The sequence below is a fragment of the Ailuropoda melanoleuca genome, chromosome 6 (assembly GCF_002007445.2).
Source record: "Ailuropoda melanoleuca isolate Jingjing chromosome 6, ASM200744v2, whole genome shotgun sequence".
Lineage (NCBI taxonomy): Eukaryota > Metazoa > Chordata > Mammalia > Carnivora > Ursidae > Ailuropoda > Ailuropoda melanoleuca.
Genome location: NC_048223.1, coordinates 90772746 through 90794172, shown reverse-complemented (window position 1 = coordinate 90794172; position 21427 = coordinate 90772746). Strand labels below are relative to the sequence as shown.

Here is a 21427-nt window from a genome sequence, read left to right as displayed (position 1 = left end):
TCCCTCCCTCTCTCCCTCCCTCTTTCCCCTTCTCCCCCACCCCCCCAACACACACACACACACACATACACACACACACACGTCTTCTTTCTCTTTGGCACTATATATCTATACATGCCCTTTTTCCTTTTCTTTTCTGCCTAGGACTTACTCAGAAAATTGAGGTCTTTCAACTTAGGAAAGTTTTTCTCTTATTTCTTGATTTTTACTTCCCTGTATATTCCTCTCTCTCCTTTTGGACTTGTTAGTCTCTGCATGTTAACTCTTCTGTATCTGCCTTTCATGTCTCCTGCGTTTTCCTTTTTTTTTTTTTAAGTTTTTATTATAATCCCAGCTAGTTAACATACAGCATCATATTAGTTTCAGGCGTACAATATTCAACATTTCCATACAACACCCAGTGCTCATCACAACGAGTATACTCCTTAATCCCCATCGTGGTTGCCTTTTCTTTGTGGTTTTGCTCTGTGTTTGTGTTACATTTTCATCCATTTTGCACAGAGCAGCACCTGGCCCATGACAGGTTCTCAGTAATTAGTTATTGAATGAACAAATTTTGTCCAGGAGACAAATTAGATCTCACAGTGACTGTTCTCTTTTCCCATTTGTCTATTGAATTTTCAATTCAGAAATCATCTTTTGTTGTTGGAGAAAGTCTTTTAACATTCTACTTATATCTCTTTAACACTTCTCCTTTTTTTAAAGAAATTAAATGTCTTTTTTGCTTCATCCTTCCTTCTGCCTGGTTGTTCAACTTGGCCTTCCTCAGTGGACTGTGATTTTATTTTTCTTTGTCTCTTATCTGCGGGCACAAAGACCTTTGGCCCCCGTGCAGACCAGCCTGTCAGGTGTCTCAGGCAGCAGTGGCCTGCAGTAGCGGGGGGACACAGGCGTTTGGTGGTCAGCTTACAAACTGTACTGTCTCCTGACCACTCTAGGCGGGGCACTTCCGTCCATCCGTGCTGCCACCCTCAGGAGGCGAGGGGAACAGCGGTGGGAGGGAATTCCGAGGAAATGAATTACTTTCTAAAACAAAAGAAAAAAAATCAGTAGTTTAGTTGACGTTGTACACTTGTCTACATTTTAACCTGTTAATGTACCAGCAGTGGCGCTAATACAAATATAACAAATATAGAAGATTTTCTTAAAGTCCAAAGGAATATTGTAAGTAAACCAACAGTGAGAAATGACAGTGCTACATAACAGAAAATGCTTTTCAAAATGCATCTGCTCTGACTGATGATATCCAGTTCCTGTTCGCCTCTGTGGTCCTAACAGGAGTCTTACTGGGCCAACAGGACAGCATGAAAAACCATGGGGATTTTGGTGACAGTAAAGGGACAGGATGATATTAAAGGACTCCAGACTTTTTCATGACCTCACTCTCAGTGCTTCAGTTTCCTGTCATAAGAGAGATTTTAATAAAGGAGAATTAGGAATACAAATGGAAAAGCTGTTAACCCAAAATGTAAATTCTAGTTTTTAAACAAATACAAGATCATTCTCCCTGAGCTAAAGAAACAGTTTTGGTTAGTTTGGGTTTTGCAGTAAGCAAAGAAAAAAGTTTTAAAAAAAAATTTTTTAAGTGAAATTTAAGGGTCACCTGGTGGCTCAGTCGGTTAAGCATCTGACTCTTGATTTCTGCTCAGGCCATGATCTCAGGGTCATGGGATCGAGCCCCATGTCAGGCTCGGTGCTCAGTGGGGAGTCAGCTTGAGATTCTCTCTCCCTCTGCCCCTCCCCCCATGCTCACAAGCACGTGCACGCTCTCTCTCTCCAGAATAAATAAGTCTAAAAAAAAAAGGAGTAAAATTTAAAAAACAAAATGTAAGTACCCAATGCTGCAGGGTAAGTTTCAAGGACACCAGGATCTGAAAATTTTGGCTGGAGAGAGTGCGTGGCCTGTCTTTGGGGGAAGCTATTTTGCTTACAACAGTCACCAAGCCTCCCACCAGCAGCGCCCGTGTCTGAGGCTCCGCATCCAGCATCCAGCCGCCCTGCTCCCCTGGGCACCCTACTGGGAAGGAATGACCAACACCCCCGTTCCCCAGCCACCACACACAGTGCGGGGACGTGTTGACTGAGCCGGACGGGTACTGGCTGTCCAGGACAGCCTGGAAGTGGGGGAGCCTCAACCACTCTACCTCCGGTGACCGGCAGGGCCGCTCTGTGCCAGGGAGAGATGGCGGTTGGGTCCCATCAAATCAGTGAGGTCTTCTGATGCTTCCTTTCCACTTCTTCTGCACTGGTGCACACCTCCCGTTCACTACTCCTCTGCCGGGAGCCCAGTGTCAGGTCCGGGTGACGTCGGACCTCCTACAGTGATGCTCAGGGCACAGCAAAGCAGGCCCCCGCCAGCCCTCAGGAGGGGTCCCAGGACCTTGCAGGATGCACACGCAGCTGATGGAGGACACATCCTCACACCACATGGGCACCTTTAGTCTGAGGCGGCCAAGCCCAAGGCCAGGCATTTGAGGCAGTTTTCTTCTTTTATTCATGCTCAGGTGGATGGAGTGGAACCCTGGCTTCCCTTTGAGTATCGATGCCAAATGTCACAAGGATCTACCCCGAGACATCCAGTTTGACAGTGAGAAGGGCGTGGACTTCGTTCTGAACTACTCCAGAGCGTGAGTTTCCAAGAACCGAAGGGTGCTGGGCAGCTCCTCCAGGGGCCGGGGCCGCTAGGGGGACCCTCACTTCTTTCCTCGTGGGGGCTTCGGGCTGCGGAGCGGCTCGGCTGGGCCCCTCTTCCTACATCATTTGCTGTATCTTGGCCGTGCTGGATCCTCAGTGCACAACCACAGGGCAGCCAGTATCTAAACCAAGTTATAACCGGGACGACTCCAGACAGCAAACATAGCTCTGTGGTCACCCCGAAGTCGAGGTCTTTACTTGAAGTGCCCCATCCTCACCCACGTCTCATCGCCCCAGGGCCAATTCAAGGATGGACAGGGTCCAGGCTCTCACCTGGGTAGCAGGGTTCTGCAGTGGGAATGGCCACCGCGCCTGTGCTGGTCGCTGACACCCACCCCTGGGTTGTCTGTTACAGCAACCCTGTGAGGCAGGCACGGTTAGTATCCTCACATTGCCGTTGGAGAATCTGAGGAATAAGGAAGCCACATACCTTGTCCAATGGCCCCTGCTGACAAACGTCAGACATCTGAGTTCTGTGCTCCTTCTTTGTGACGGAATCCCCACAGGGCTTCCACTGAGATCCTTGGGTGCTCATGAGACATACAGAGCCCCAGCACCATCCCAGGGCCAGTGGGGGAGCCCTTGAGCATGCCTTGACTCTTTAGGGAGTTCTCACAATCATACACTTATCAAGCCTCTGGGGAGTGCCAGGCTCTTCAGTGTGGGTGTTTCCTACTACAATCTTCTGTTTTGACCTTCACAGCCAGCTTGGGAGGGGGACACTGTTCTTGAATGTTTCCAGGTAAATAAGCTGGTTGTCCACTGGATCCAGGTCAAGGAATTTGTCTAAGGTCATTTAGGCAGAAATCGGTAAAACCGAATTTGAATTCAGATCTATTTGGGTCCGAAGCTGGAGATATTTTTTTTCCCTGCCACAGTTGGGATCAACTAGAGAGAATAACTAAAACCAAACGTTTGAGTTAGTAATGCAGTGTAGTACCCAGTACCTGGCTCCCTGGAAACACCAGGACGATTAAATATCTCATTGTCCACCCACGGATTCCCAAAGGCATGTGGCTTTTAGGGCAGAGCCCTGATCAGGATGGTCCGAGCAAGACAGAAGGCCCTTGTAAAAGGGGCAGTCTGAAAAGAAAATGATAAGGATAGAGAGCAGCAAGGTCAGAGGAGATGATACTGGTTTGGGGAATAGTGTCACCTCTGCTTAGTCATGGTGAAGGGTTGGATGGCGGAGGGATAGCGGGCAATGGATGGATGGGTAGATGGATAGATGGGTAGTAGAGGGATAGATGGATGGATGGATGGTGGATGGAGGGTTGGAGGCAGCAAGGGAGGGTGGATGGCTGGCAGAGGAATATGTGGATGGTTGGATGGATGGATGGATGGATGGATGGATGGATGGACAGACGGAGGGTGGGTGGAGGGATAGAGGGAGTTAGGGAGGGTAGGTGGCTGGCAGAGGAATATGTGGATGGGTAGATGGTGGGTGGGTGGATGGACAGTGGAGTGAAGGCCAGGCTGTGCCTTATGTCTGCTCAGTGTTCATGAAATTAACTGTCATCTTTGTATCTAAGGAGCCTAGCATAGCAGCTTCCACAGACTAGTGCTCAGTAAACTCTATCACAAGGAATGGAGTATGACCCAGCTGGCCTCTCAGAGGCCTTTGTGACCATCTCGTGGGCCCTCACTTACACACCCACACTCACTCTGTCTCTCATTCTCCTTCCCTCAACCTCTCTCTCTCTCTCTCATACACACACACGAATGCATAGTCACCTTTCTCCTCCCATGGACCCCCATCCTGGCTAACAGCCTCCTAGCCGTGCATCTCACATTACTCCCCAGGCAGCCTCGCCCCACGGCCCCACCCAGGCTGCTAAACTGGCATCTGCAAGGCCGCGTCTCCGTAAGTGCCCTGGGGGATTCCAGTGTGCAGTCGGGGCTGAAACCACTGGCCTCCAGGCCCTCGTCCTCCACCCAGTTGCCTTTGGGGTCACGTCTATCCCCTGGGGTCTCAGGATGCATGTCCTTCCCTCCCAGCTCTGTCATCTCTGCCGGGACATTCAGGAACACCCTTCTACCTGCTTCCCCAGGGTCCGTCCCACACGGCCACTGGAAGTTCATCCTCAAGTGCACATAGAGTTTGTTGGAGGCTCCTTCTACAAAGGCAAATATAATTCTTTTACTCCCCCCTCTAAAGTCCCTCAGTGATTACCCCAGCTACAGACGAGAGCCTTCACGTCTCTGCCCAGCTCCCCTGCCTTCCCTCTTGACCCCAGATACACAGGACACTCCAGCCATGTGCATCCAGAACTAGTTAGCAAGGCACCTTCATGCCCTTTGTCTTTGCATGTGCCATTCCCTCCCCCTCAGATACCATTCTTCCCTTCTTGGGCTGGCTAAATCCATCTCATCATTTTTCAGGACCTAGATGAGGTCACCCTTCTCCCAAGAGTTCCTAGAAGCCCCTGGGCCTGAGTGAGGTCTCCTCCCTTGTGCTCCCCAGTACTGGCCACACAAGCCACCATTTCTCCAACGACGTCACAACTCACCTTTTGCACATCTGCCATGTAACTCGGCCCCTGAGCTATGGACTGTTTGGCAGGAACCTAGCACAGAAGTCTTGAGATGGGCCCTCAGCCCCTCCTGGTACAGCACAGCTGGGCAGGTCGGCCAGGCCCTACCTCTGCAGGCTGAGGCCCATGAGGTTCTAAGAAGAAAATGAGAGATGTGCCCCCTGCATTTGAGGAGGGTGCAGCCTGAGTCAAGGGAACTGGATCTCAGGGAGATAGCTCAAAGCACCCCCCGCCCCGAGGACAGGAGGGGCACATGGGAGAGGCCTCTGGGCCAATAGAAGGTGATCTTAGAGAAGGTAACTTCTCTGAGCCTCAGTGTCTCATCTGAAGAATGAGACCACAGCCCCTGCTCAGGGTTGTTGTGAGAATTGAATGAGGCCACATGTCAACCCCACACAGAGAAGTTTCTCCCTAAAAACAGCATTAGTTTCCATCCATTCTCGGTAATGGGGTGAGGCCAGCCAGGACCCAGGGCGCCATCATCACACCCCTGCTGAGCACCTGCCCCCTCAGACTGGCCTCTGCCCTCAAGGCCTCCCAGAGGATCCCTCACTCTGTCTGGTGTTATCTTACGGGGCCCAGGAAGGCTTCACAGCAGAAAGGCACCCGGCCTGGCCTTGCAGCTGACCAGGCAAACCCAGGCAGGGGCCTGGAGGAACGGGACAAGGGTGCTGTGGCAGCGAGGGCACCTCTGCCGAGGTCAGCTGTGGCGGGGCCTGCTCACAGAAGCAAGTGGGCTGTAACACTTCCTGGTGGCATAGAAGGAGGGACGGCTCGTGCGTTTACTCACCACTCACTGTTTGCAGACTAGAGCTTGCTTGCAGGCAGTTGGTGGGCTGATAAGGGAATGTCCCTTTAAAGGAGATTGAGCGAGCGAGCTGCCTTCCTGGTGAGGTAGAACAGTGCAGAAAGCGCACTGAGTTCCTGAGGAGGTCACCAGCCTCGCGCCAAGACCAAGGTGCTCGGACCCTCACCCCCTGTGCACTTCCCATCAGATAAGATCGGGTGGAGGCTGCTCTCTGAAGGCGCGTCCTTGCCCCTGGGGTCCCAGGGGCACCTCACCGTAACCACAGCTGGCCTCCTGGGAGGCTGGCAGCAGAAGCGCTACGCGGCCTGTACGGACCGCTCCGGGCCTGCGTCTGTGGGATGCAGTGACCGACGGGGAGCTGTGAGGGACATCATTCCTGCATCGCAGAAGCTTGGCCTGGCAGCCTTGGAGGGTCAGACGAGAGAGCCTAGGGGGGCAGAGGGGCTGACCGAAGACAGGGAGTGGAAGAGTAGGGAAGAACACGGGATGTGGTGTGGATAGACCTGGGATCTGATTGGAATTCAGGTCAAAATGGGGAGAAACTGAGGGGAGACCCCCAGGCTTCCTTGACCCATGTACCCAGGTGGTCAGGAAAATGGAGTGATCCTTATCAAGGGAAGCTGGGGAAGAAGTGGGGGAGAGGGGTCCAGCTTGGGGGCATTGCTGAGGTTGAGAGCCCTGGGCAGTGTGTGCCGGGGAGGGGTGGGCGGGGTAGTGTGGTCTGTCAGCCATAACCCCTGTCACCGCGGCTCCCGGCACCCTAGACAGGTCACTGCTGCTAGTTGGAGGTCAGACAAAATCCCATGTATGGCAGCTCCTTGAAAAGAGTCGGTGGGGAAGAGAAGGAGGGCTCAGACGTCTGAGATGAGGAAGAGCAGGCGCCTAGAGGGGAGAGAGGGGGTGACAGTGGATGGGGCAGAGTGCCTGCGGAGGAGGGAGGAGGAGACGGCATGGTGAGGCCCAGAGGTGGGCCCTTTCATTTCTCCAGAACCAAAACCATGAGCTCTGTGTGGGAAGAAGACCCCACACCCTCTCATTGCCGCCCCAGCTCAGAAGCAAGTTAGCTCCACATCACCAAAGCACTCATAGAAAATAGTGTTCTCCCCCTTAACTTCACACATGCTACCCAGAAGCCCCTGGTCTTCTTGAAAATTGTAAAAACCATCTCCTCCTTCTTCTAACGGATGTCTGTATGTGTATCAAACCTGTTGACCTCTTTCGAGCTTTGTGAGACAGTCAGATGCGTCCCATTGGAAGATAAATATGTTAGAAGAATGTAGAGGGGAAATTCCCACCTAAAAGTTAGACAGACCTGAGAAATTTTAATTATATTTGCTAAAGTAGCATTTTTTGTGGTTAAAAATAGGTCATGAAAAAAGACATAACACAGAGTATGAAGTATGGTTTCCCAAAAAAAGGGCTTGTTCAGTAGTCAAATGACATTGCAACGTCTTCAGCAGTGGGTGTCTCATATAACTTGCATCGCAGCCCCTGGAGGGCTTGTTAAAAACTGGGATTTCTGGGGCGCCTGGGTGGCTCAGTCGTTAAGCGTCAGCCTTCAGCTCAGGGCGTGATCCCGGAGTCCTGGGATCGAGCCCCACATCGGGCTCTTCTGCTGGGAGCCTGCTTCTTCCTCTCCCACTCCCCCTGCTTGTGTTCCCTCTTCTCGCTGGCTGTCTCTCTCTCTCTGTCAAATAAATAAATAAAATCTTAAAAAAAAAAAAAAAAACCACTGGGATTTCTGGGCCCATTTCCAGAGTTTCTGATTCAGGAGGTCTGAGGCAGGGCCTGATAATCTGCATTTTTAACAAAGCCCCTGCGGGTGCTGCTGCTGCTGGCCTGGGGACCACTCCAGGACTGTAAGGCCTTGAGAAATCCTGGCATAAAGAAATCTGCTTAATGTCCCTGTGCTCTCCCAACTCCTCAGACTGCTTGCCTTTGTGGGCTGGAGGCCCCCAGAGCAGGCGTGCCTCAGGGGACAAGAGGGAGAGCCCTTTCCCCTTCTTTGTTTCCTCTCTTCCCTGCATCCTTCTCTGCTCTTCACTTCAGCCCAACGGCCATTTATGGAGTGCCTGCTGGATGCCTGGACCCTGGGAACTGTTCTAGGCACCAGCAGTCCTTGCCTTTTCTTTTCTTGTGCCCCTCCCCCACACCTACCTCAAGGCTGCCCTGGGACTAGAAAAGGAAAGTGTCGGTTCCTTTCGTGAAACAAACGCAGTGAAGGGCAGTTTTAGCTGAATGTGACTCTTTCGGCAAGGCTGGTTCTAGGGCAGCTGGGCTCCTCCTGGACGCTGGGCAGCCGCCCAGGCCCTCCTTGCTTAGGGCGGTAAGGACAGGCAGCCAGGCTGCCCGGTGAGGGGCAGGCTCCAGACAGAGTCTCTCAAGCACTCACGTGCACGTGGATCCGCATGGGACGTTGGCAGACACACGTTCTGATCAGTGGGTCCGAGTGGGGCTCGAGTGTGCATTCCCAGCAAGGACCCATGTGCTGCTGGTGCTGCTGGTCCCTGGACCAGACTCAGAGTAGTGAGGCTTAGGGCAGAGCTTAGGGCTCAGAGTACTTCGCTTTCCTCGGGAGAAAATTCTATTAATCTCTTAAAATTATAGCAACAAGTATCAACCCATGATTCATTACCCTTTCAAAGCAGAAGGCTGCCTTCTTTAGAGCCCGGCAGCGAGGGTTGATTCAGACTTGCTGTGTCCTCTTGGGAGAGTCATTTCAGTGTCCCCACCCTTCGTTTCCTCCCTCTGATACGAGGCCGGTGATGCCTGGCTGCTGGGATTGTTACAAGATTTCCGTGAGCTCATGTATGCGGTGCCCCCATAGGTGAGTTCCCTCTAGTATCTCCACCCCAGGTGCTTGGGAGGACTTTCTCTTCACTCCTGAGCCCACAGAGGGAGCCCAGCTGGGGAGCTGCCTTCTCAGGCACTGTCACCGCCCACTTGCTGGCTCTCCGGGCTTCCTCTACCCCCATGTGAGCAGGGCTGGAGGAGCTACTGCTCCTCCTTTAACAACTGTCTACTGAGCTCCTGTAGGGTAGGGCCTGAGAGGAATCAAAAGTGGCTTTTGGGTCCCAGCTCCAAGAAGCTCACAGTGTAATGGGGACCAAGTCATGGATAGCTTATCACAACAGCATGTAGGAGCTCTTCCTTAGGAAAGGAATGCTGGGGACACTTGAGGCAGAGGAGGAAGTAACTCTAGGGGAACAGCATCAGAAAAACGCTTTCCAAGAGAGAAGATGCCCAACCTGGGTTTTGAAGGATGCATAGGAGTTTACTGCACTGCTTGGAGGAGGGGAGGGGATGGCATTTGAGGCAGTAAGAATTCTGGTGAGCCAGGGGGACCAGAGTAGAGGCCTGTGTGGGGAAGTGGGACTGAGGCTACCAAGGCAGGAAGGTGGGCCAGGAGCCCAGCCTTTACCTGGTGGGGGTGGGGGGAGAGTAGGACCAGGGTGGTCCAAGAAGCTCAGCATTTTAGTGTCAGGAAGAAAGGAGTTGGTTGTCAGATGCACTAGAGAGATTGGCAGAGCTTAGGGCTAACTATAGGTCCCTTTGGAACCAGCCACTAGAAAGTCACCAGTGCTCTGGATGAGAGCACTTTTAGGGGGCAAAGGGGACAGGAAGTAAAGAAGAGTAAGTAGGTGAAGATTCTTCCATGAATTGGGTGTGAAGGAAGAAAGAGGTTGAGTGAATTAGACAAGGAGACCCAGGGGAAGGAAGAGGGTAAAGTGCTGTGCTGCAGACAGGATTTTGAACCTGTCTGTCCCCCAGAATGCCAGTGCCTAAGGCTGCAGACTTTCATATTAGCAATGAGTGACAACTAGGGCACTAGCTAATGTTTGTGGAACTCTTCTTATGAACTAGGGTTTTCTATACATTAGGTCAGCCCTGTGAGACAGAGACAGTCATTGTGCCCATTTCACAGGTGAGAAAACTGAGACACAGCAAGATTAGGGACTTGCCCGAGGCCACGGGGCTGGGAGGCAACAGGGCTGAGATCCTCGGCCAGGCCTTTAACGCCCTGTGCTGAGCAGCACCATCTCAGCTGCCGTCTCTCAGGGACTCCCAGCCCCATCCAGACTTGTGTCCAGACCCCAGCACTTGGGTCGGGGGCTCCAAGACCCCTGGGTCCATCCCCCTAGAGGTCTGATGGATAAAGGATACCCAGGTGCCTGGCAGCCTGCCCTGCGTGGACAGCTCCTGATTGACAGAACCCACAGAACCTGGGCCTAGCTAGCCTGTGTCCCCGCAGCCCATGCCATAGCGTGCCGCTCTGCCCATGGTTAAACCCAGTCCTGCTGTAGAAAACAAACTGGTGGCTGAGGTCACCAGAGAGACCTTCCCCACTGAACCTTCAGCTTCCGGCAGCTCCGCTTTTGCGCCACTTCTCAGTAATTCCGATGACTTGTTTCTTCTGAGCCACCTGCTCTGCCTGGAGTGAGGCCAGCCCTCCTCAGTAAGTGTCACCCCCCCACTCCAAACAGCAAAACTGTGAAGTGGAAAATGGAGAAGGAGTTAGAAGGAAAGGGGTAGGGGAAGCAGAGGAGACAAGGGCTCTCCCCTCTCCTGGCACAGAGCAAGCAGCCCTGTGCATGTTGACCTTGGCTGTGACCTTGAATGAGCCAGATGCCCTTTTTGGGCTGCAGGTTCCTCTTTGTGCAATAACAGATCTTTGAAGTCCCAATATTCCAGTTGTCTGTAAGAAATATTTTGCCTCGAGATGACATGCAAATGTTTTCCTCCTAATTCCACTTCTTCCTGATTCTGTGGCTTCCTCCGGGCACCACCCCACACCACCCTGTGTTCAGTGCCAGCCTTTTGTTTTGAAGTCAAAGAGACCCAGCTGTGGAGACGATGAGCCAAGGGCAATGACTCGCTCCCATTCCCCACAAGATCCCTTGGGGTTCGGGACGTCTTTCCTGGGCCCCATCAGTCACGGGGCTGTGCTGGGGCTGCCAGGCCTGCAGAGACCTGGGAAGGCCTCTCCCCGCCCAGAAATGCGTCCTTTTCCACACCTGGTCTGACCGTGGGTGGCACAGTGCGTTTACTCCTTCAGTGGAACAGTGCTTTCTGTCCCAGGAGGCTCAGTGGACGAGGGAGGTGGAGGACAGGGGCTGCTCGCGGAGGAAGGGGTAGCAATGCTGAAAGCGGCTTAGCTGGGGGCCTGCCCAGCTGTGGTGAGGCACCAAAGCATGTGTGCAAAATAGGCGTGTGTGGAAAAAAAACAAAAAACAAAAAAATAAGTGTGTGTGTAAACGCTCCTCCTTGCTGGGGAGAGGCTAGGATAAAATGTTGACGAGACCAGCCCAGCCTAGAGGACAAGTTGAGTGTCCTTCTCCAGCCCCGAGGGGCTGAGCACCTGCCTTGTGCACCCCACAGCCCAGGCTGCGCCCCGGCACCTTCCCAGCACCCACCTTCCTGGCTGGGTCATCCGACTCACAGAGAAGCCAAGACCCAGAGAGGTTACCGCCTCGGGTCTCCTGGACCCGCTCCCGGGCAGCGTGGGCTCCTAGGGCTCCCAGGTTGGCTGGTGCAGAGAAGCATTTGCTAGATTGAGGGTGGATCCAAAGGGGAGTCATAAAGCTGTGCCACGTGCTGCCTCACGTCTGGCAGGGCTGGGAGGGACCCCTACATTTCCTGCTTACCTGCCAGCTCCTGCATTCGGTCATCACACATGCTGCCTTCCTGCATGTGCTCAGGGTGCTCCCCTGGGATGAGACAGCCACCTGTCCCCATCAGCCAGGGTCAGTTTGGCCAAAACAGCCAAGCCTCAGGCCTTTGGTGCTGCTGGGCAAGGTGTGAGGTGAGCTTTGGAACTCCCACACCTTCCTGCCAAGACGCTCAGGCCCCAGCCAGCACCAACCCCGTTCCCTCCCCTCCAAACCGCCCCCCCCCAAGGAATGAGTCCGAGGGGCCTGCATAGGTTAGACTGCTGCTTCTGGGAGGGGTTGGCTCTGCTGGTCATGCCTGGGACGTGGGTGGATGGGATGGGGAGTCCCCTGGAGGAGCACCGACCAGCATGGTCCCGTGCTCGGGCATGCGCACTGTCCGTTCAGTCAGTGATCGGTGCTGCGGAGCCACTGGAGTACCTGGAGGCCCAGGCTGGGCACTGAGCAATGCAGACACACTCTTGGCCTCCTGGTGTGGCAGGCAGAGGCCGGGATTCACACAATCGGCTTTGTACTTAATCTGCCATTAGCACTGCTGAGACAGCATCGGGCCCCCTAGCCTGGGGAGGGGGCAGCTTCCCTGAGATCAAAGGAGGAGTGGGGGTCCTCAAGGCAAGATACACTTGTCTCCAGATACACTCACCACATAGGGTCAGGAGGAGAAGAAAAGGGCAGAGGGCATTCCAGGCAGAGGGAACAGCACATGCAAAGGCCCCGAATGAGGATCTGCGAAAGGCAGTGCAGGTGGGAGGCTTGAACTCTGGAGCAGTGGGCAATGAGCACTGACAGCGGGGAGGAGACAGGATAACTGCCTGGTACCCTCAGCTGTGGGTGTGCCAGAGAGAGAAACTGAGGCAGAGTGTGTCATATGAGCACTGGCCAGAGTTCCCTACCCTCTGTCCTGTGCCTTGCTTGAGTTAGTAGGGAAGTCTGGGAGACCTCTCTCACTCTCCCCCACCGTTCCCAGGCCCATCCCACAGTTCCCTCCTCCAGTAAGCCCCTGGGATCGCTGGGACCACTCAGAGCTCCCTCGTGAGTGCCTGCAGCCCGCATTTTGAGTTTATCTATCCAGCTCCTGTCCTGGCTTACTTTGCTATCCTGGGTAAGGAGCATTAGGGAAACTATCTCCCTTAGCACAGGCACAGAGCCAGAGTTAGGCAGAAAGTAAACTTTCTCAACGGCGCATCCCCTAAAACTCCAGGAGACTGCGGAGTAGCTGCATAGGAACTTGGCACTCTGTGCCTGGAAGCCGGTCCCCAGGGGGGGCAGCAAAAGTTTGATGAATGAGTGAAAGCGTGGACGAAAGCAGGCGTGGAGGGATTGGAGGCACTGTAGACTGTTCTCGAGGGCACTGGCCAGTTTCCTTCCCAGGGGAGATGCAGTAGGGAGAGCATCAGCGTCGGTGCCGGTTTCTGTCCTGGTTCCACCAGCCAGTCAGCTGCCCCCTCAGAGCTGCCCTGGGTTTGGTTCCTTGTCGCCCAGGAGGCCGCAGTGTGAAGGGGGCTGCGCCGAGGGGGGCAAGGCCAGAGCGAGTGTGAGAGGGGACGCTGTCTCCTGGTCTGCAGGATGGAGAACCTGTTCATCAACCGCTTCATGCACATGTTCCAGTCCTCCTGGAGCGACTTCGCCGATTTTGAGAAAATCTTCGTGAAGATCAGCAATACTATTTCTGGTGAGTGTGCTTTTGGGGTCCCCCGTGGTGCTGGGGAGACCTGCCTGGGACTTGGAAGGGGCTGCGCCATGCCTGCTCCAGCATGGCAGCTGGCTTAAAAGGCTGGGCTCCCCTGGCCTCCCCATCAGCCAGGCCAGCACCCCTGTCCCAGCCCCCGCAATTCCCTGGTGATCGCCCTCCTGCCCAGAGCTTCCCCCCCCACCCCCCGGACATTCAGGGCTGAGCTCCCTCAGCATAACTTCATCATCAAAAGTCTCAAAAGTATAAGAAATTTGTGTTTACATGTATCGGTCATTTATGATACTTCTGAGCAGAGTAAAGGCAGAACTTAGCTTGTCTTTTAAGCATTTACAGAAAATCGACCTCAGGTTACCCTGGACTAGGATGTGTTTGGCAGGTGTTGGCTTGCAATAACATCGTAATCACCAGGGATGGCCCAGGAAGGAAAAACAGAAAACATATGGAAACAGGCACGCTGAAGAATGGGTATTGAAATAAGCACCTGGGGAAAACTGCCTTTGCAAACTCCTCCCAAAGAGGGCCCCATGCTCCTCTCCTTCTCCCTCCTCCTGCCCTCTCCTCCCTCCATCCTGGGCGGAGGGTCTGGAGTTTTCCCTAGAGGCACAATGTTGTAGAGCAGATCTCTAGAACTCTCTATCCTGTTTAACTGAACCTTTGTGCTCATTGACTAGTAACTCCGCATTTCCCCTCCCGCAGCCCCTGGCAACTGCCTTTCCACTCGGATTTTGTGAGCCTGACTGCGTTAGATACCACATGTCAGTGGAATCGTGCAGTATTTGTCTCTCTGTGACTGGCCGATTTCACTTGGCCCGATGTCCTCCACGTTCATCCATGCTGGCACGCACTGCAGAATGTCCTTCCTTTCTTAAGGTTGCTTCCACACCTTGGCTGCTATGAAGTGTGCTGCAGTGATCTCGTCCAGATCCTGATTTAAATTCTTTGGGATTAATACCCAGAAGTGGGATCCCTGGATCATATAGCTCTAGTTTTAATTTTTTGGGAACCCACCCTACTGTTTTCCATAGTGGCCACACGTTTTGCATTCCCACTAACAGTGCACAAGGGTTCCAGTTTCTCTACATCCTTTCCGACACCCGTTGTCTTTTGTTTTTGTAGTAGCCATCCTGACAGGTGTGAGGCAATATCTCATTGTGGTTCTGATTTGCATTTCCCTGATGATTAGTGACATTGAGCATTTTTTCATATACCTGCTGACCATTTGTATGTCTTCTTTGGAAAAATGTCTGTTCAAGTCCCTGGCCCATTTGTTAATCAAGTTATTAGGGTTTTTTTGCTATTGAGTTGTAGGAGTTCTTTATATATTTTGGAGATGAACCACTTATCAGATGTTCAGTTTGCAAATGACTTCTATTCTGTAGGTTGTCTTTTCACTCTGTTGACTGTTCCCTTTGCTGTGCAGAAGCTTTTTAGTTTGCTGCAATCCCATTTGTCCATTTTTGGTGGTGTTCTTGAGAAAGAAATTCCTCCGGAACTTCTGAGCCCCTAAGGGCAGCTCAGGGAGGACAAGGTAGTGCCATGGCCTGAGCCAATGGTCAGGCAGTAGGGCACAGCCATGGTCGACCAGCTGGCCGGTGAACACCTGGGAGACGGGACCCACCCCCACTCAGAGCTCGGCCAAGGCCACGACTTTCTCCCCTCTAGAGCGGGTCATGAACCACTGGCAGGAAGACCTCATGTTTGGCTACCAGTTCCTGAACGGCTGCAACCCGGTGTTGATCCGGCGCTGCACGAAGCTGCCCGAGAAGCTCCCTGTGACCACAGAGATGGTGGAGTGCAGCCTGGAGCGGCAGCTCACCTTGGAGCAGGAGGTCGAGGTAGGACCCGGCTGTCTGGTGACTTCGGCCATAGCCAGCTCAGATGCCCAGGTCACACTCTGTGGGGCAGAAAGCACTTTCTGCTGGCCAGTGCTCACGAGCCTGCAGGCCGCTGTCTCCAGGCTCCTCTGCCAGGCTGATGAGACCAGCTGCCCTCGGTCAAGTGGTCTCTTCCTTTCCCTGGGCATTTATGGCAACTGTCTTGTCCAGTGAAGGAGGAGGCATTGAGGGTGATATTTCTCAATGCTCAAGGCTGGGAGCATATCCATATTTACAATATCAATATCACTAATTAAAAGAGCTCCCTCTCAGTAGGGGCTAGTTGTGGGCCAGGCTTTCTGACAGATGCTTTACACACACAGCTGTCGAACTGTCACCAACCTTGCAAAGATAAGGAAACGGGAGAAAGAAGCAAGCCTTGTAGCAGCACAGGAAAAAAGGGAGAAAAGGGATGGAATTTTTAACGTTCTAATTAGAAATGTTGGTGTCTCCTGCTTCTGCTCTCACCCTCCTCCCAGCCCTCCTCTGGCTCACCTGCAGGGATTTGAGGGCCGGGAATGTCCCTGCTCTCAGTCGGCTGGCCTCTCCCACCAGAGCCGGGACAACGGGGCCCCCTGCCCCCCAGGTGCCTAGGTGGCCTTCTGTTTCTGGTCACCACGTCTTGTTTACTCAGCTTGCCTTGGGGCCTCAGCTAGAGAGGGATGGTCTGTGCCATCTGTGGACAGCCCGCCCAGCCCCCACCTCCTGCCTGCCTGACTCTAGAGGGCCACCTGCCAGCTGACCGTCCCCTGCCCCAGGGCACAGTCCTCCTATCTCTTACACACACACACACCTCCTGTCTCTTACACACCTCCCGTCTCTTACACACACACCTGCCATCTGTTACACATACACCTGCCTTCTCTTAAGACATGCCTCCCATCTCTTACACACACACCTCCCATCTCTTACACACACACCAACCATCTCTTACACACACCTCCCATCTCTTACATACACACCACCTATCTCTTACATACACACTAACCATCTCTTACACACACACCATCTCTTACACACACCTCCCATCTCTTACACACTCACCTGTCATTGTTACCATCCATTGCTTACACACTCCTTCCATCTGTTACACACACACCACCTCTTACACACCATCCATCGCTTACACACACACCTCCCATCTCCTACAGCACAATTCTTAATTCCCTGAATCAGTCATTAGGGCCAGGAAAATGGAGCCCGTGGATCAAAAGGAGAGGACAGGGACACCAGACAGGCAAGAGCACCAGTATCCACCGTGGAATCCCAGAACATCCAAACTAAGAGAGTTTCCCCCTCACTTTTCAGAAGGATGACACTGAGACCCAGAGAGAGAAGGTGGCTTGGGATGACAGAGCTGTGCCCTAGGCATAGGCCCAAATCCCAGGCTTCCTGGTTCCCTGGCCTGTGTTCCCAGGGCCTCCTATTGGCCTGGCATTCATCACTTTAACTAACCTGCATCTCCTTGAGTTTGGACTGGCAGCCACTCCTGTGCAGTACTCGCGATGGTCATGTCCACTCGGAAAGTCCAGTTATCCAGCCCAAGACAGGAGCCTGCCCACCCTGTGACCCACCAACACATGTGTCTCTCCCTTCTTGACAAGCTGACCCTGAGGGGCCCTGTCACACGCTCTCCTGAACCAGCCTCTCCCCACACTCCTGCCCTGGTGAGCAGTGGGTACAAACGCCGTCCTCCCCACGCCAGCCCCACACTCATTGCAGACAGACAGCTCAGAGCTCATCACTGCTGTCAGATGTCTGCCATGGTCCTTAGAGTCGAAAAAGGAGGAAGATGGTGGCCAGGCCCGTGGCTCCTGTCAGGTGTTTGGCTGCCCTTTGGGTGATTCCTTGAAGCGTGTGCTGGGTGGCCCAGCACGCCCTCTGCAGGCAGAGCTGTGGACACACATCTCACCTGAGCACCTGTGGGCGGGGCTCTGTAACATCGCAGACCCAACCCCCCTCCCCAGCTGCATCCATTACTGGCTTAAAATAAGAATGGCTTTAGAAGAAGCACCACCCGTCCTCTACCCAAATTCTTCAAGATCTGGCCTGAGTGGGCCCCAGCTTTATGAAAGGAACCCTCACGGCACTCAGGTTGGGCTCCCTGTAGAAGACTGAGCTCTATTCTGCCAAGAGTGGCTTTCTCCCTTCCCCACATCCCAGGCACACTGCTTTTTTTTGAAGTATAACAACCACAGAAAAAGCCCGAATCAGGAGTGTCAGCAAGCTCACTGAATTTTCACCGAGTGACCCCACCAGGCCACCAGCCGCAGACGAGGCCGCAGAATACACCAGCCAGGAACACAGACCCGTCCTGCCCCTGAAGAGCCTACCCTCCCCTAAGCCCTAGACACCCCCCCCGACCCTACAGACCCCTGCTTCTGTAGACCCAGCCCCTGCAGATGCCCCCTACAGAAACTTCCACCCTGAAGAAACGCCCCCATTTCTCCTCCCAACGGTGACCCTGTCGTGACAGTATGTAAGTGCAGGTGGCCGTGGCGCTCTTCGGAATTTGCATTTCTTGTCTATTTCATCTGCACTCTATCTGCCGCTGGCGGGGGAATGGCGGGGGGGTGGTTCTTCCAGCATCTTCGATGAGAGCCAAGCAGCTTCCAGGGACAACACATGCAAAATCGGCCCTGCCATTCCTTCACATGACCAGAAAACCACCACCACCTCTGAACACTCTGGATGCGAATCAGCCCAGAGTCAGAGAACAAAACTGCATTCTGAGCTCTGATAAGAGGCTAGGGGCCTCTAAAGCTACCTCTCCCGCCCCCTGGGCCTCTCGGGTCCATCTCCGGCTGAGACTGATGGGGCCATATTTCCTCTTGCCTCCTGCAGCAAGGGAACATCTTCATCGTGGACTTTGAGCTGCTGGATGGCATCGATGCCAACAAAACAGACCCCTGCACCCTGCAGTTCCTGGCAGCGCCCGTCTGCCTGCTGTACAAGAATCTGGCCAACAAGATTGTCCCCATTGCCATTCAGGTAGTCTGCCCACCCTGCTCCTTTCCCTGACGGCTCTGCCCTCAGCAGCCAGGGCTTGAGGGCAGTTTCCTGGGTGTCTCCACCTGAACCTCCAGGAGGAGGAGGCCACTCTGCCTCACATCTCCTGAGGAGGGTGCTAAAAGCCGAACGAAGGCTCTGCCAGGTGTATGGGAAAAACTAGAACCTAGGGCTTCCTGCCAGCGGTGGGGATGGCTGGCCACGAGAAGCAGAAAGGGTTCCCCTCCCCAAGATACACTCAACAGATTCCTGGCAGGGCCAGGCTCTCTGCTGAGGACCTGCCCTGGGATAACATGCTACACCCCTCGCTCCCACCCAGCATCCTGACGGGGGGCTCAAGTCAAAACACCAAAAGGCGCCTGGCAGGTGAGGTTGCGAAATGAGCTGGAGACTGAGGCCACCAGGGGGCACCATGGAGGCTGAGGTCAGGAACGAGGCCAGTCCTGCAATGCTGTCTTCTAGTGCTCATGGGTTCTCGTTTCTACTAAGGATGATGGAGGAGGAGAAGGAGGAGCAATTCGGGTGAGAGGAGGCAGGCGCAGACCTTCCTCTCTCCCATTCCTGGCTGCTCTCTGCTTCCTCAGAGCACCAAGCACACTGGGCCCGCTGGTATGCAGACAGCGGGAAACAACACCCAGGACAGGACCAGATGTAGGTCTGTGAAGGGGGCTGCTGCCCAGGGGCCCCTGTGGGGAACAGGTGGACAAGGGTTCAGCAGACTTGACTTTGAGTCAGCTGTGAACTGGGCATTGAGTGCTGTGGGCATTATAGCAGCTGGTTTGCCCTGTGCTAACCCCTTGAAGAGACTGTCCCAAAGGTTAGCCTGCACAGTCCACAAGCCCTTACCCTTGATTCTGAAATCTAAAAAGCCCTAAAACTGCTAGGTTTTTCAAAGGTTTGCACCAAATTCGTTGGCAGCAAAACTTGCTCTGAACCGAAAGGGAGACTTTTTAGAAGCTTTGCCCCACCCAATGTGGTATGCGTGTCTATCATACAGAAACACTGACGCGTTTGATTGTAAAATGTTAAGTTGCCCCAGACCCGGGGGCGGGGCGGGGGGGGGGGGGGGGGGGGGGGGGGGGGGAGAGGCGTCACATAACGAAGTAGATGCAGTGCTAAAATTCTAAAACCTTCTGGATTCTGAGACACTTGGTCATCAGGGTTTCGGACCAGGACCTGGCTTTATCCATGTAATCATCTACAAGCCTCCGAGGTTGGGGACGACTGCTGGTGGGTCATTTCCACATGTTGAGAGAGCAGACAAAGGTGCACACCGTCAGCACAGTGCGGATCAGTGCCAGGCCGTCTGGCTCCAGAGTTCATGCTCCCCCCCGCAATCTCCTGGTTTCAGGGGCACATCTTCCCCCAGAGGAATTCCCAGCCTAGCAGAGAGAAGCCCTATGCTTAAGAAACGGAAGCAAAAGGTAAAGGGACAGGCGACGGAAGAGAAGCAAACAGAATTAGGAGACCTGAGGAGAGGAGCCGTTTACCACTGGCAGGCACCGTGAGGCAGCCCGTCCTCCAGAGACTTCTTGGAGGGGCCTGGAGTCAGGGGCCTGGCTTCCATCCCCACTCTGCCACTTGCTGGCAGCCCCGGGACCTTGGGCAAGTCACAGTGTTTCTGAATCTCTTCCGCCTGTGGAAAATGCAACCTCTGCAAACTGTAAAGAGCCATGAAAGTGAAAGCCAGAGGGTAGTAAGTCCGAACTGTGCTTCTCTGAAAGGTCCAAGAAAGTGGATAACCCTGTCATGAAGCTAATGAAAGAAAAAAAGAACACAAACATACAAGATTAGGAATGAGAAGACATAATCACAAGGGTGTTTGTTTTCTTTAAAAGAGCATGGCAACAAATTTGAAAAGCTGGAAGCAATGGGTAAAAACCTGGTAAAATATAAATTATGAGAAGAAATTGTAGAAAACAGGCCAATATCCCTATAAGCACCTGGGAACCTGACTAAACGTCTCTCAGGATGAGGGGCCCGGGTGCCGAGCCGCTGAGCTCCAGCCAGCCTTTACCCAGTGGACACTTGCCGACCTGTTTCACGGGTTTCAGCTCTGGAACGCATTCTGGGAAGCTGGCGTAACGTTCGTGCTGAAGCCCCCAACAGGCAGGCTCACAAAGAAGCTGAAGACCAATCCAAGCTACACACACAGATTTTAAAGGAAATCTGAAGATTAGCAAAGTGGATGCAGCAGTGTCATGAACAACTAATAGGTCATAACCAAGCAGGGCCTATTCCAAGATGTTTCCATAGCAAGAAAACTTCCAGTGTAACTCATGACACTGATAAGGAACAATCTTCTGATTGTATCAATTGATACCAACAGGGAACTTAATAACATTTAGTAGCCACAACTAATAAATATTAAAATAGCAATGGAAGGAATCTATTTCTCAGTGGTAGAGACAGGAAATACCATTCGAAAATGGCAACCCTAAAGTCATTTCTGTTAAAATCATAAATAAGGATGCTGATGTCACTGTTGCCACTCAACACTGTCCCCGAGGTCCTGGCACTGGTGACGAAGAAAATAATAAGCATGTGAGAAAAATACAGAAGATTATCTTTCGGTAATGATATGATGGTGGACCTAGAAAACCTAAGAGACTCTCATTTTTCAAAAAGCTATTAGAATTCATACATGGATTGAGCGATGTGTCTGAATAAATAGATTCCTCAAAGGCACCAATAGCATTTCTCCACACTAACAATATGATATAATACCATATAAGCTGTAAAATCATTTTAAAGGCTGTAAAATGAAATCTTTTTTTTAAAGATTTATTTATTCGACAGAGATAGAGACAGCCAGCGAGAGAGGGAACACAAGCAGGGGGAGTGGGAGAGGAAGAAGCAGGCTCATAGCAGAGGAGCCTGATGTGGGGCTCGATCCCACAATGCCGGGATCACACCCTGAGCCGAAGGCAGACGCTTAACCGCTGTGCCACCCAGGCGCCCCTGTAAAATGAAATCTTAACAAGTGCTTTCCTTCCTATTGAACAAGAAAAATTTATATCGTTAAAATGTCAGTTCTACCAAATTTAATCATATGAATTTAATGCACTTCTAATTGAAATTTCAATTAGGTTTTCTTTCTTTTTTTTGTTTTTTGGTAGGAGTGGGGGAGAGATAAAGGTGAGAAC

The 21427-nt window shown here is 52.8% G+C and overlaps 1 protein-coding gene across 2 annotated transcripts in view; it reads left to right on the top strand.

Annotated features, from left to right (window-relative positions):
- ALOX5 (arachidonate 5-lipoxygenase) overlaps window positions 1-21427 on the top strand; it is a 60847-nt gene that overhangs the window by 28818 nt on the left and 10602 nt on the right. For both annotated transcript variants that reach the window (XM_002926245.4, XM_034662871.1), the window contains 4 exons: window positions 2505-2627; window positions 13271-13377; window positions 15061-15233; window positions 18117-18263. In XM_002926245.4, coding sequence (XP_002926291.1) covers window positions 2505-2627; window positions 13271-13377; window positions 15061-15233; window positions 18117-18263 — 550 coding nt within the window. The remainder of the gene's footprint in view (window positions 1-2504; window positions 2628-13270; window positions 13378-15060; window positions 15234-18116; window positions 18264-21427) is intronic.